At 45.0% G+C, this 15,102-nt stretch overlaps 1 protein-coding gene across 1 annotated transcript; it reads left to right on the top strand.

Moving 5' to 3' along the window:
* The first annotated feature begins 7,197 nt into the window (after positions 1-7,197).
* On the top strand, positions 7,198-13,404 carry LOC117039275 (CD209 antigen-like protein C). Its single transcript, XM_033136372.1, has 6 exons — positions 7,198-7,252; positions 7,648-7,803; positions 9,210-9,437; positions 10,452-10,603; positions 11,629-11,735; positions 13,263-13,404. The coding sequence occupies exons 1-6, from the start codon at positions 7,198-7,200 to the stop codon at positions 13,402-13,404; spliced, it is 840 nt and encodes a 279-aa protein (XP_032992263.1).
* The last annotated feature ends 1,698 nt before the right edge of the window (positions 13,405-15,102 follow it).

Here is a 15,102-nt window from a genome sequence, read left to right on the forward strand (position 1 = left end):
CACATTTTTTCCTCAAATATCCACTGTGTCGTGTGAGTCACTGTTGTCAAAGAAGGATTTGGAGGAAAAGAGGTTGTGAAATGAATGTGGGCAGGCTGTTTGCCAAAAATGTATGCGCCTCTCAGATTTCTTAATAAAAGGAATTTTAATTCTTTAGAAAACTCTGACACAGACTTGAGTCTGATACTTTCTTCGTTTCCTGCCTCTGGACAGAAAAGCATGGATCTGAACAACTTTGAAGCCTCACCTACACATTACACACAAATGTATATTTGTGTTCATTTCTTGGTTTGTTTCATTTAAAGAAAAACAACTTTGGAAGAAGGGAATTCAGAATGAAGAAGCACCAAGGATGCGAAAATCTTTTCCTCCTGCTGCTTTTCAGATCACCTCACCAGTGGCTGTTCCTCCTGCAGCTTTCAAAATGTGGGCTCCATTTGGAAACCACATGAATGAAAGCCACTGGAATTGGAACAGCCAATGGCTGACGAGGAAAGGGTAAGCACCCTCTACTGTTTCTCCATGACAAATGACTTAATGATCTGTCTAAGTTTTCTTTAGAGACTTTCCTCTGAACGCATCTAACTTACTTCTTGTGAGACAGGTAGTCCTACGATATAGGCTTCTCTTCAGTCATGGTGTCGAACCTTTCCAAAGGTCTCCCTAGGGGGTTGCACAAAGAAGCCAATGCCCCAGGGTGGCATAGTCTGAAGGGACATGAGACCACACTTTGCTAAAGCCAAGCAGGTCTGGATCTGGTCAGTTCCAGGATGCATAACTGCCTGCAAACAACTTGTAAGGTGCCTTAAGCTCTGTGATAGAAGAAAGGTGAGCTACAAAATGGAAGAAAACAAACTGTTTCAGTAAATGTGAAGATCTTTTAATTCCTCTAGGCCAGCCACGTCCAACTCTGTGGAGACTGCAATCTACTCCCAGTATAATAAAACTGGCAGTGTTCCACCCATTGTCATTGCCAAGAGTTGTTGAGCTGTTTCTGGGAATAGTTGGTAAGACATGATGAGCTTTTCTTGGGGGGGGGGGAGAGCCCAAAGTTGCTAAGCTTTTTTGGGGGGGGGTTGCATAAAAACACTCACACAAAAGTATGCCGTTCTCCCTCCTTCCAAAACTATTCCACCAAGGCAGGGAATACAAGCTTTCACAGTGGCGGCAGCAATGGGACATAGCGCTGGGGGTGCGGCACGGCGCAATTGATTAGGAGCACACAGGCAATCACTTTTTTTTTAATCCTGTGATTGACCTGGAGTACCCCAGCGATCTGCCTGTTGATCACGGTCAACCAGTTGATCATGTCTAGGCCTTTTAAATTGTGATTTAAATCTGTGGTATGGATTTTCATTGTTCTGTTCTTCATATACTTGTTATTTCAAAGTACATTTTATTGATTTTATTGTTTGTATTCTTTCATTAGTAGCTGCTCTAGGATTTTTGATACGGAAGGGCAGGGTGGAAGCTTTATTTAAAGCAAAAGAAAAGCAGCATTAGTTTTAGTTAGTTAGCCCTGAGGAGATGACACAGCAGGACTCCATCTGTGATATCCCGAATCACGACACCACAACTTCTCTTTTTGCTCTTCTGTTCATGTCAGCACTCCGTTTCCTGGGCTGGAGATAGACAACGTTTTTAAGAGGGTTGGGAGAGACCTTCCATTTCACTGGTGCACATGCAAATTTAGCTCACTTTAAAAATAACAGAGCAGTAACATTTGTGCTTAAATTAAACAGAGACATAGATCCCCTCTATGCACACACCTTTTGTGATGGTTCTTTTTGCGGGTTGCCATATTTCAAACAGTGAAAATCCAGAGAGAGAAGTTGTTGAGCTTATTTGGGCAAAATCACAAAAATATATGCCCTTTTTGAGCTATTTTTATGAAGAAATGCCCCCAGGGAAGTTTGTCTGACACCTTCATTATACACCTTTAGGCGCCAGGGGAAAATGTTCCTTTTTAATCAGGCCTTTGGTTGACTTGATTGACATCCTCCTATGCCCTTTTAAATTGTGGCTTTGGGGGAGGTTATTGGGTAATTTTTTTATTTTGATTATATATCTTGTGGTTTTTATATTTTGATTTTGTTTTGTGAACCAGCCTGAGAGCTCTGGGTATAGGGCGGTATATAAATTCAATAAATAATAAACAATAATAAAAATAAAACGCCACTGCCGACATGGGCTTCCATACGTCCGGATTTTCTCAGACATTTTTCCAGATTTCTGCTCAGACACTGCTAGAGACAGCTGGATTCTTTATATGTCCGGGAAATTCCGGACTTATGGCAACCCTATTTTTGCCATTGTTTTTAAAGATACTGTTTTAAAAGATGAGGTGAGACCTTTATCACACACAGGGCACTGGAATACCAAAGCAATATGTGTGCTCTGTAATGGCAGCAAGGACATTCAAGGACAATCATGTCAGTGACTCTGTGTCAGCAGATAAATTTTCCAGAGCATCAGATTCCATCAGTCTCCAAAGACACACCAACTCAAGGGTTCCTTACTCTTGCAGAGGGGAGTACCTATATCCAGCCCAAACCTCATCAGGGAATGGTTCATCTGTGAGAACGAACTCACAGTGAATCCACCTATCAATGGAGTATTACCAGTCCACTCTGACGTGAAGACTAGGAAAAGGTATGCCTGGTTACATGTGTTGAACTGCTGATGTACTGAGACAGCTGCATGGCTGTCATGGAGGTTGTGAAGTCCCATCAAAGCCCATCCACTAGTGTAATTCAGTGCTGGAATCTTCTGATTGTTCCATCAGTGCAAGCACATCAGATCTGGTGTGCAAGATAACACGCTCACACCTGTGGTGTGCTGATGAATATGCAAACGATATTGTGTAAAAATGGGAGTAAGCATATGATAGTATGTATGGTGTTAGATGTGTGGGTAAATATATTAGATGAATGAGGGCAAGTGTGGAAATCTAGGTCATCTCCAGTATGTTTGTGCTGAAGCCTCAATGACAACTGCAGAAGCCTCCTCAGGACTCTCACAAAAGATTAAACTCTGTAAAGTGAGGTTTGAGAAAGTTGAAACCCTTGACTCTGAATTAAGTGAGGAGCTTTTAATGAGCAGCATGTATTGGACCACACTAGATATACTATTCTCAGAGATGATCCCTTCCAAACAACAAACCTAGAAGGTGCTTATGGAAGGTCCAGTTGAGATCTGGATAGCTGAGGTAAAGATTTCCTGGAGTGGAAAGAAGGAAGCTATGAAGTTAGCCCCGCACCCCCTCCTTTGATTAATAAAAACACATGGACACCAGTATTTTAGTTTAATAGGCGGAAAAGGCCACAACTTATATTGGCTTTAGGCATTGGACCCGAAACGACTATATCTGCCATGCAGGAAGTCTCACAAGGGCTAACGACCTGTAGGGGGAGCCCTGTTGATGTACATCACCTCGGAGCTCCCCCGGGGTCACCAGAAGGGTCGTGCCACAGCCCTAGCCACCACCAGGGCTTCAGACAGGAACCACGACCCCTGGATTCCTTTAACGGAATACCATTAAAGGGCAGGGGCAGGTGATGGCCACAACCTCCCCTCTCATAAACCAAACTTTTCCAGTGCCTAACCACCAAATCTTACAAAGTTGTGATGATTTGCTATGAGGTAGGTGAAAATCAAGTGGCTGGTGCCAGTTTGCCAAGTGGAAAAATTCCTACCAGGTCCCTCAATGGTGCTCAACCAAGGTCCATAGCACAAGAAGCAGCTCCCAGCCGGCTGAGCACAATTCAAAGTGTTGGTGCTGACCTTTAAAGTCCTAAATGGCCTCGGTCCAGTATACCTGAAGGAGCGTCTCCACCCCCATCGTTCTGCCCGGACACTGAGGTCCAGTGCCAAGGTCCTTCTGGTGGTTCCCTCGCTACGAGAAGCCAAGTTACAGGGAACCAGGCAGAGGGCCTTCTCGGTAGTGGCACCCACCCTGTGGAACGCCCTCCCACCAGATGTCAAAGAGAAAAACAACTACCAGACTTTTAGAAGACATCTGAAGGCAGCCCTGTTTAAGGAAGCTTTTACTGTTTAATATATTATTGCATTTAATATTCCTTTGGAAGCCGCCCAGAGTGGCTGGGGAAACCCAGCCAGATGGGCGGTGTATTTATTATTATTATTATTATTATTATTATTATTATTATTATTATTATTATTATTATTTGTGGCAAGCCATGTCCCCAGCTGGCTGTATTGGTCGGCTGCAGACATGACGCATGCCAGGACTCCCCTGTGACGCGGGGGCCTAGACACGCCCCCAGCTGAGGGCGGGAAGTGCGAGGCCTGTGCACAACCCTGCCCATCCCTGAAGATGAGCAGCTTTGTAAACTCTGATCAAGATGAACCAAAATTTTTAGGCAACAATGGGAGCAGGAGAGAAGGTCAAAGCTGCAGAGGCAGACCTGGACACAGTATTCCAGGTGTGGTCTGAACAGAGCTGAATAAAGCAGTACTATTGCTTCCCTTGATCTGGACACTATACTTTTGTTGATGCAGCCTGGAACAGCATTAGCTTTTTTTTTACTGCTGCACCACACTGTTGACTCATGTTAAGCCTGTGGTCTACTAAGACCCCTAGATCCTTTTCACAGGTGTCCCACATCTTATATTTGTGCAGCTGGTTCCTCCCGCCTAAGTGCAGAACCTTACATTTGTTCCTATTGAAATTCATCTTGTATGGGACCAGTTCTCCAATCTGTTAAAGTCATCTTGAATCCCAATTTTGTCCTCCCAGTTTGATGTCATCTGCAGATTTGATGAGCATCCCTTCAATTCCTTCATCCAGGTCATTTATAAATACACTGAACAACAATGGGCCCAAGACAGAACCCTACAGAACCTTACCTTTCACTTTTTACCATGATGACAAGGAACCATTAATGAGCACTTTTTGGATTCATTCAGTCAACTAGTAATAAATCCACCTAACAGTTACCTTGTCCAGTCCACATTTTACCAGCTTCTCTGCAAGAATATCATGGGGGATAATTAGGCATGGCATGTTTGTAGAAGAGTGGTTTCCCTTTTTCATGTTTATTAATAAAGGCCTGTACTTTTTTAAACCACAAGGAACTCAGAAGTAGTTTGGGAAGAACTTGATGAACTGAAAAGCTGGCTATGCAACTTCCTGTTCAGGAGGCGACAGGATGAAATGTGACTCTTGAGTGACATTCACACCATACATTTAAAACATATTTGGTTGGTTGGCACCCATCTGTCTAGGGACACCATGGAAAAGTGTACCTTCAAGGGTGAAGTAAAACCAGTCATGGCTTCTCCCAAAGACTCTTGAGAGCTCTGGTTTGTTAAAAGACCCCTGTTCCTCTCCTAGGGCTACAGTTCTCACAGTGGCTTAACAACCAATGCCTCTTTGCCGGGAACTCCGGGAACTGTAGCTCTGGAAGGCAAATAGAGATTTACTAACAACCCTTAGCACCTTTAACAAACAACAACTCCCAGAACTCTTTGGGGAAAGGAGCAATGACTGTTTAAAGTGGCATAAAAGTACTTTAAATGTGTGGTGTGAATGTGGCCTAGATTGCTTTCTACTCCTACACTTCATGGAGAACTATGTATTGTTTAGTTACAGGTAGGTAGCCGTGTTGGTCTGCCATAGTCAAAACAAAATAAAATAAAAAATTCCTTCCAGTAGCACCTTAGAGACCAACTAAGTTTGTTCTTGGTATGAGCTTTCGTGTGCTTTCGTGTGCTTTGGTATGAGTTTTCGTGGTATGAGCTTTCGTATCTGAAGAAGTGTGCATGCACACGAATGCTCATACCAAGAACAAACTTAGTTGGTCTCTAAGGTGCTACTGGAAGGAATTTTTTTTTTTTTTTGCTATGCATTGTTTAGTCACTGTTGTTTTTTTTATCATATTATAAAATTATAATAAATAAACAAAATAAATGTTTATGGAATGCTATTGCTTATCTTAGTCTATATGTTCTATGTTTCTATATTTATATATTACTAGAATTATAAGTTTATTAATAAAAATAGAAAATTAACTCACACTTATTTTGCTCAGGTGTAACCCAAACACAGCTGATGTTCCATTATATAACAGGATATTGAATCTGCCACAAACCATTTTAAAAGGAAGAGAAACCAAAGAAAATAGATGAAATGAAACCTGAGAGCAGGAGGAAGATTTGTATTTCAAGTGAGCATCTCACTTTCTTCAGTGTAGACCATGTATGATGACACAGGAGTATCAAGCAGAGGAGAAGATCTCCAGCTGTATGGGACTTGCCGCCCCCTACCCCGACAACCCATAAGGAAAACTGGAATTGTAGAAGGTATATTTATTTTTTTTGCTAAAATGTGGTCAGCAGGTGAGCGAGGGAGGTGCTATGTATTATGAAGCCACTCCTTCCACCCACACCCATGCCTTCTGAGATAGAAGTTTCTCAAGCTTAGCAAATGGTCAATTGAGGTTTGCTTTAAAACATAAGGGGCCAGACAAAAGTTAATTAGATAAACTTGGAATGTGTTTTGGGGTGGGGGGAAGTGACAGCCCACCTTCTGAAGCATGGGTGGAGGGGCGAAAAAGAAATAGCCATTGACTCAAATTCAAGCGCAGCAACAACAAAAAGATGGTGGGAAGCAGAGCTCACCCGCTACAACTTGGAAGAGGAGTGTACCAGCTCCCGTTGATATCCACAATGGTACATTCCCAAAGTTAACTCTGTCCACCCCTCTGTCTAGAGGAATATGAAGACTTTGACAAAGAGAGCGACTATGACAGCATCTCGGTGCCTCGTGAAATGGAGGAGCCAAAGGCACTGCCTGAACCACCAGGTATGAGAAGAACGGACCCTTGCTTGCTTCGGTGTTGCTGCCCTCTGCTGGCTATTGTGCACAAGGGAAGACTGGGAGGGCAGCTATGCATACATTAGACTTGCCACACTGTGGCCTTGTAATGGTGGCCTTGTTAATTATAGCTAACCATAGTTTATAAGCCATGGTTAAAAGGGTTGCCATATTTCAAAAAGTGAAAATCCAGACACAAGCTTCTTCTTCATTTTTCTAAATTGCAAAAGAAAAAGAAAAGACAACACTGCTGACATGGGTTGCCATACGTCCGGATTTTCCTAGACATTTTGCCGATTTCCGCCCGGACACTGCTCCCGGCTGCAGTATTCCAGATATGTCTGGGAAATTCCGGACGTATGGCAACCCTGCTGGTTAACATATTGCAGACAATCACTCAGAACATGGCTTTTTGTATCCACAGCATAGCTTATATCCAGTGGCGGAGCTTCATGCTCCGGCACTGGAGGCGGGGAGCAGGTGGGGGCAGGGCTGGCACATGCCCCGGGGGTGGGATGCGCTGCCCAAAGGGGCGGGGCATGCGTTCTGGGGGCGTGGCACACAGCGTGGGGGGGCAGCTGCGATGGAACCCCACTGGGATCGCGCTGCCCGGGGCGGTGCGCTCCCATCGCCCCCCTTCCTCCTCCCCTGCTTATATCACCCTTACAATTGCCCCAGCTTCTCCACAGTTCCAGCATGCTATGCTGAATGCCTTTGTGGCACCCTTGCACTGGCAATGCCTCACCATGGCAGTAGCTGCAGCCTGCTTGCTATTGGTTTCTCCTTTTTCTTGGAGTTGCCATTCTGAGCTGTTTCAAATCTCCCCCCCCCCTTTCTCTCTCTCCACACAGCCACAGCTCAATGCACCTTAACTCCGGCCCAATGGAAAGGCTGTTGGAGAAACTGCCTGGTTCTGCTCCTGGCTCTTGTTGATCTCCTGATCGGCATCATTCTCCTCGTACAGCGTGAGTGCAAGCAGTAGGAGAGGTGTCCATGTGTGTCAAGACACACTGTGGAGCGCCTCAGCTTCAAGAGATAAAATCAATGAGGGACTGAGACTCAAAAGGGAGAGAAGATTTATATGTACACATATATGGTGAACCAATGTGGTGTTGGAGCAAAGAAGGATAGGAAGGGCTGTGTACAAACAAATGAGCTTGATATCTCTCTGTGGTTTGGCTGGCATCTCCCAAGACTGTCATCTTTGCAAGTTTCAGATCTCAGTAATTACATTGGAAAGTTGGGCGGTGGGCGGGTAGGTCAATCCCTTTGGCTGAGCCTTGGAAAGCACAAGGCCAGTCACGGTACCATTGGAGGGGCTCTGTGCCTCACAGAACCCAACAGTCCCTCTCCCAAGTCAGAGAGTGTTACCAATGGATGGAAATGGGGAATTCCTGATTGAATCCCCCGTATTCTGTCAGGGAGAGCTGCACAGGCAGGGCTGGGGTCTTCACATATATTCTAGCTCCCCACTTTGAATATTTAGCTTTCATTTGAAAATAAGCATTTAGTATTTTTACTACAAAAGTTAAAAGGAAGGCCGTGCATGCAGTATGCTACCGTACTTAAATGTTCAGGAAGAAGTGAAGTGGGAAGATGTAAACTGGTCTGTGAGTGCAAAGGCACTGGGATAATTGACCCATATTTCTCTCTCTCTAAAATATGAAATTACATTTCATTTCATTTTATTTATTTAATACAGTGGTACCTTGGGTTACAAACACCTCAGATTACAAACACTTCGGGTTACAAACTCTGCTAACCCGGAAGTAGTACCTCGGGTTAAGAACTTTGCCCCAGGATGAGAACAGAAATCGTGCAGCGGCGGCGTGGCGGCGCGGCGGCAGTGGGAGGCCCCATTAGCTAAAGTGGGACCTCAGGTTAAGAACAGTTTTAGGTTAAGAACGGACCTCTGGAACGAATTCAGTTTGTAACCCGAGGTACCACTGTAATGTTAAATAACTTTGCACATACAGTGGTGCCCCGCTAGACGAAAATAATTCATTCTGCAAATCTTTTCGTCTAGCGGTTTTTTCGCCTAGCGAAGTGGCAATGCAAACCGCGGTTTTCGCTAGACGGAAAAAAAATTCATCTTGCGGGGCAGCCCCATAGACAATTTCATCTTGCGGGGCAGCCTTCCACTAGACGAATGCCTTCGTCTAGCGAGTTTTTCATCTAGCAAGGCATTCGTCTAGCGGGGCACCACTGTATTGGCTTTGCATTCCTGTTGTTCTGTAATGATCCCTTCCCTGTCTGCTTAGGTTCCCTCCCCATAAAATGTCTGACTGCAGACATGCCTCTGGAGGAGCAGCAACAATGGTGTGGGGCTCTAGGGTGCTCATGCAATGATGCCCATCTCTTGCCCTTCTAGATGCCGCCATCTTCTCTGAGCTCGGGAAGCTGAATACCAGCTGCCCACAGGAAAGCTGTGATGTTTCAATCGTCCCTCTAACAGCTGACAAATTAAAGACCACTTTTCTGAAAGAACTTAAAGTTTTAGAAGAACGTATTGACAAGAGGAGCGAAGCAACTGATAGAAAAGTGGAGGAACATATATCTAAATTGGATGGAAAAATGAGTGCATTGGAAACTATAAGAGGTACGTGCGAGAGGAACAAGATGTAAGCAACTGATAGAAAAGCAAAAAGTATCACTGAACAGAATTTATCCATGGAAACCTCTGGTCAAATCTATTTCACAAACTGGGGCTCCATGCAGGGATAGTAGAGGGGGAACGCCCAACCTCCATGTTTTAGACCACACTATAACAATTCCTAACCCTGAGATGTGTCTTGCCATCTTAGTGGTTCTAATCCCAGATAGCAATGTATAAGGAAGCATCAGGGCCGTCTCATCATAGGGGCTGGGTGGCGCACCGCGCCACCCAGCCCCTATGACGAGGGGTGGCCAGCGCGGGAGAGGGGTGGCCAGCGCGGGAGAGAGGCGGGCGGAGAGGTGGCATGCTACTTTGCCTTCTCCTCAGCCCCATCACTCCCGTGCCTTTCCCGTCAGCAACATTGGCTCGGATCTAGGGGGCAGCCAAAAATCTTAACTTCTCTTCTCAGTGGGCCAACGCCAACCCCCTGGCTGTTAGCCTCGGAGAATGTGGGGGTGGGGGAGGCAATAAGGAATTGCAAGCCTTCCTTTCTCTTAATTTCCCTCTCGGTGTTACTCGCCGCCACAACATCCGTTCGCTCTTATAGTGCTGCTCCAACTTATGCTGCTCCTTTTGGACGAAAATTCCGCCTCCAGCGCCTGCGCGGGAACCGGCAGCGGACTGTCAGGCAGTGGAGGAGGTGCAAGCGAGCATGGGGTTCCGGCGGTCTGGCCGGCCGCACCGCGGCCACCACATTGGCGGCGGCTTCTATGGGCGGAGGCTTCTGGGGCTACGAGATGGCCCCAAGTTCTAAATACTGAGGGGGGGGCGCCGGAGGGATTTTTGCGCCACGGCACGAGATGTGCTTAAGACGGCCCTGGGAGGCATCCTATGTTTGTTGCAATCAGAATTGTTTCTGTTCTGCTACAGTTCAGCTTGCACTCCAGTTAATCAATCTTTCCTTTACTGCCACTATTATTATTGATAGTTTCCATATAAAACTTTTCCCTCTTTCAGAAATCTCCAGGAGGACTGACCCTCTATCCTGGCATGCGTTTCTAGGAAGCTGCTACTACTACTCAGCAGACGAAAAACAATGGGAAGATGCCAGAAAATTCTGCATTACTATCAGTTCCCACCTGGTCATTATTAACAGCAAGCGTGAGCAGGTCTGAGCAGCACCTTTGGTCATAAGGCACATTTGCTCTGTTCATTCATAAAACTGTATTTTGTTTGGCCCTGTAGTTAAACTCTATCCAAACCAGATTTTCCTAAGAATTCAAGCAGCTTCCAGTTCCTAGCTGTTGCTTTCCTCCACCTAGGCAATATCTGGGTAGAGAAGAGTATAGGGAAACCTAAGCAAATACATCACCACTCTGGTAATCCATTTTTAATTTTTAAAATCAGCTAATGGATTGTCACACATATATCAGTTCTGAGTGGGCAAGTTTTACAGGTCTTGCACTTATTCTGTCTGTTTACTGCATTTATATTCCACCTTCCCTCCAAGTAGCCTAAGGCCACATAGATGTTTCTCTCCCCTGCCCACGCACAAATTGATAGCATCATCCTCTGCAGGGAGCAGAAATGGAGGCAAAAGGCCAGCCATTCAGGGTGCTTCCAGATGGTCCCTATTTTGTGGGAGAAATTCAAGTGCACACCAGAAATTTAGGTGTGCACCGTTAAGGTTGATTGAAGTCCTTTGTCACCCTAGTGCAACAAATCCACCCTAGTGAAAGAAAAATCAGGCTTTTGTAGTTCTCAAAGAGAATGTGTAGGCCCTACAAACCAGAATAAATGCTGAATAAAGACTAGACATAACCTAATCTCCCTGTAAGCTGTGTGCAAGCAAATCATGATGAATGCTCAGTAAACTGGTCATGTGGAGGAGACCCTCGGGCCATCAGTGACAATCCTTACAACAGGAATACGCAAGTATAGGCATAGAATCATAGAATTGAAATGGACCATGAGGATCATCAAGTCCAACCCCCTGCAATACAGGAATCTTTTTGCCCAACGAGGGGCTCGAACCCATGACCGAGTCACAGGATTGGGGTGGCGGAATTCTTGAGCAATCATTCAGGCCGATCCCCTGAATGCATTGTTATTACAGCAACATATTGTAGTTAGGCAAACTATGGATTTCATGTGCCACAGCATTTATGAAGGTGCTACATGTTTTTCTTCCTAGGATTTTGTGGTTACAAAAATAAAGCTCACCTCGGTCTGGATTGGCTTAAGTGATGCAGTGAAAGAGGGAGCGTGGCAGTGGGTTGATGGATCAAAACCAACGGAAAGGTATGTGGATGGTGCCTAGCTCTTCTTTCTGGACCCCTTACAGGGAAAAGGCAGGGGGCAGAACGGTGTCAGGAATTCCCAGGAGCCACATAGCCATTCCTCTTTTACCCTGCAGCCTCCTGTGTCCCTGAAAGCTTCTCAAGGGGGTCATGTGGTGTGGGGCGGGGGGATAACAATGTGGAATGCAGCTCAGGGGACTGTTGTGGGAAAAGAGGATTGCATAAAACTGGCCAGAGCAACATCCCACATTGTTTATTACTCTGGAGAAGCTTTTCTGGGAGGCGGAAGGACAGAGGGGACAGAAACTTCCTTTCTGTTAAGCTCCTTCTATAGGATCCAGTCCCTTGGCTTGACCTAGTGGAGCTGCTCAAGCTTTGTTCTTTGTCCTGGCGCTTTCCCTGAGGAAACCCACGTTTTACCGCTGAATTGGAGCAAACGGCAAGCGGGTTTCATCAGATTGCCGTTTGCCCCATTTCAGAGGTAAAACGTGGGTTGCTGCAGGAACCAACACCCCTCCCCCACCCCCCACCCCCCTGTTCAGACACAGAGCTTTCAAGTGTGAGGCTGAAATATGGCACAAAAGGAAGTCTGAATGAGCTGCAAGACATATTACCGTATTTTTCACTCCATAAGACGCACTTATTTCCTCCTAAAAAGTAAGGGGAAATATCTGTGCATCTTATGGAGTGAATGGTGGTCCCTGGAGCTGAATTGCCCAGGGGCCAAAAGAGGATCATGCTTTTTATTTTACAAAGAGAAAAGGGGTGTTGAAAGGACCCTGCTCAGCAGCTGAACAGCAAGAGATCGGGAGAGAGATAAGAGTCCCCGGCTCCCTTTCAGCCCCGCCCTCCATTGTTGAATGTGCTGCAGAGGGAGGTTGTTTGTTTCCCCAGCGACATGTGACTGGCTGATTATATTATCTGTCTGGAAACTGTAGAAAAGGCTCCCTTTCCTTTAGAAGCTGCAGAAATGTGAGTTGAACCCCATAAAAATGGGACTTTTCCTCTTTGCTTTTCCCCCTTTGCTAAAAAAGGTGCAATACCTTTAGCTGATCCTCAAAAAACCAGGGCTTTTCCCTTTGCAAAAAAGCTGCAAAACTTTTAGCTGATCCTCAAAAAAACAGGGCTTTTAGAGGAGGAAAACCAGGGGAAAAAAATTTCTTGTTTCCTCCTCTAAAAACGAGGTGTGCCCTATGGTCCGGTGCGCCCTATGGAGCGAAAAATACGGTATTTGTCCCTAAATATCTCTATTAATGAAATCAGTAAGAATCAGTACATGGTTATCTTTCACTGCCACTTTGAAGCATTACCTCTCCTCCTCCTGTTTTTTCACTGTCCCATGTCATACCTCCTTTTTTGACCAGCTTTGTATAGTATATTTGCTCTCTGGAGCACAATGAGGTCTGATTTGTGATCAGGTGGTCCCCAACTTTGGTTCCCTACAAATGTAGAAGGCACCCACAGAATTCAGCAAGCCTCTTCTGCAGCGATTTCACAAATCTGTACTAACTGTGCTTCTCTGTTACAGGTTCTGGAGGCCAGGAGAGCCCAACAATAAAAATAATGTGGAAGATTGTGCTGTCCTTTATAAGGAGGGTAATTGGAATGACATTGCCTGTAATTTAAAAGTCCACTTTGTCTGTGAGAAGCCAACAGGTTGCAATTGCTAAAACAAACAAACAAACCCCGAAGGAGATCTTCCTATATGGGATCCTTGACACAAACTTCAAGGAGTTCTCTCTCTGGATATTCCCTAAATGACCAAAGCTGTGTGGGTGTTTGAGACCATCATTAGTGTGGCATGTGTTGTCTAGATGTCTTTGGGCAACAGCCACCTCCAGCCATTGTCCAAATACATGGAACTCTTAGCTAACCCATTGAATGAAAGTGGTTGCAAGCCCTCAGGGTGTTCTCACATTTCCACATTAAAGCATAGTGAAGTTGGTGTGTTTCACAGTGGGTGGGTTTCATATCAGCACAGCAGGGTTGTCTTAACACTATGCAAAGGTGTTCCCACCTTGGCTGCAGATGAATTAGGAGTGACTAAAAGCATCCAACTGGGATGAAGCTGATTTAAGAAACAACACATTCAGATGTTACAGGTAGGTAGCTGTGTTGGTCTGCCATAGTCAAAACAAAACAAAAAACAAAACAAAAAAATTCCTTCCAGTAGCACCTTAGAGACCAACTAAGTTTGTTCTTGGTATGAGCTTTCGTGTTCATGCACACTTCTTCAGATACACTGAAACAGAAGTCACCAGACCCTCATATATAGTGAGAGAGTGGGGAGGGGTATTACTCAGAAGGGTGGTGGTAGTTGGTCTCTAAGGTGCTACTGGAAGGAATTTTTTATTTTGTTTTGACATTAGGATGTGTTCGCCATCCCATTTTCTGCGGCACTCACTTCATTTCCAGTGCTGGGTTTTAAATCCATTTTAACACAATGTTATCCAAAATGCATATGTATCTTGTACTTTGTTACAATTTGAAGCATTGTTTCCTAAACCAGCTTCACAGTGATTGGAGTGCTGTTCTGAGGGTTCGCCCAACTCCCAGAGCCAATATCAGAGGGGCACATGAGGGGAGGAGGGAAAACCCCATTGCACACATGGAAGTCCTTGCACAGGGCTTCCACTGACAAGACCCTTAGGTGAATTCCTCCTCTAGTAAGAAAGTACAGGAAACATAAGCACTTGGATAATGTTATATGAACACAAATAACTTAGCACTGGAAATGCAGTGAATGCACCGTAAACGGGAGTGTGAACACAGGCTTAGTCTGCAGTTATGTCTTTCACAAACAAACTGCAGTCTGCTTGGTATCACCCCCTCCTTAGAAGATAGCTTTCCCTGTTCTAGCTATTGCTCTTTTCAGGGTCCTACCTGCTACCTTGCTAGCATATGGGTAAAAGCACCAGGGATAGACTTACTAAATGTATAATAGCAGTTGTAGTTCTTGTGGTCACATCCACGCCATGGCACTCATTTACCACTCCCCAGAGAATTATGGGAGCTGCAGTTTGTTAAACTTGCTGGAAACTCTTAATTAATCTCTGCACCCTTAACAAACTACAGTTCCCAGGATTCTTTGGGGGAAGCCATGGTGTTAAAGTGACATTGTATGTAGAATTCCTTATCATTGTTTATAATCCTCAGGACCTTTTCAACAGTACATTTTCTAAGTGAGTGCTTTCCCACTTTATTCCTGGGCCCTTGGGCTCTAACCTTATCTTCCAATTTGTACCCCACAAATCCCATCCAATTTGTGTTAATCTGCAAATTTGTGGGATACTTTCCACTCAAAATTCTTATTCCTAAAAACAGCAAAACCACCCACAAAGCCTCGCTGAAGCACTCCTCCCAATTGA

Source organism: Lacerta agilis, chromosome 2 (assembly GCF_009819535.1).
Source record: "Lacerta agilis isolate rLacAgi1 chromosome 2, rLacAgi1.pri, whole genome shotgun sequence".
In the NCBI taxonomy this organism is placed as follows: Eukaryota; Metazoa; Chordata; class Lepidosauria; order Squamata; family Lacertidae; genus Lacerta; species Lacerta agilis.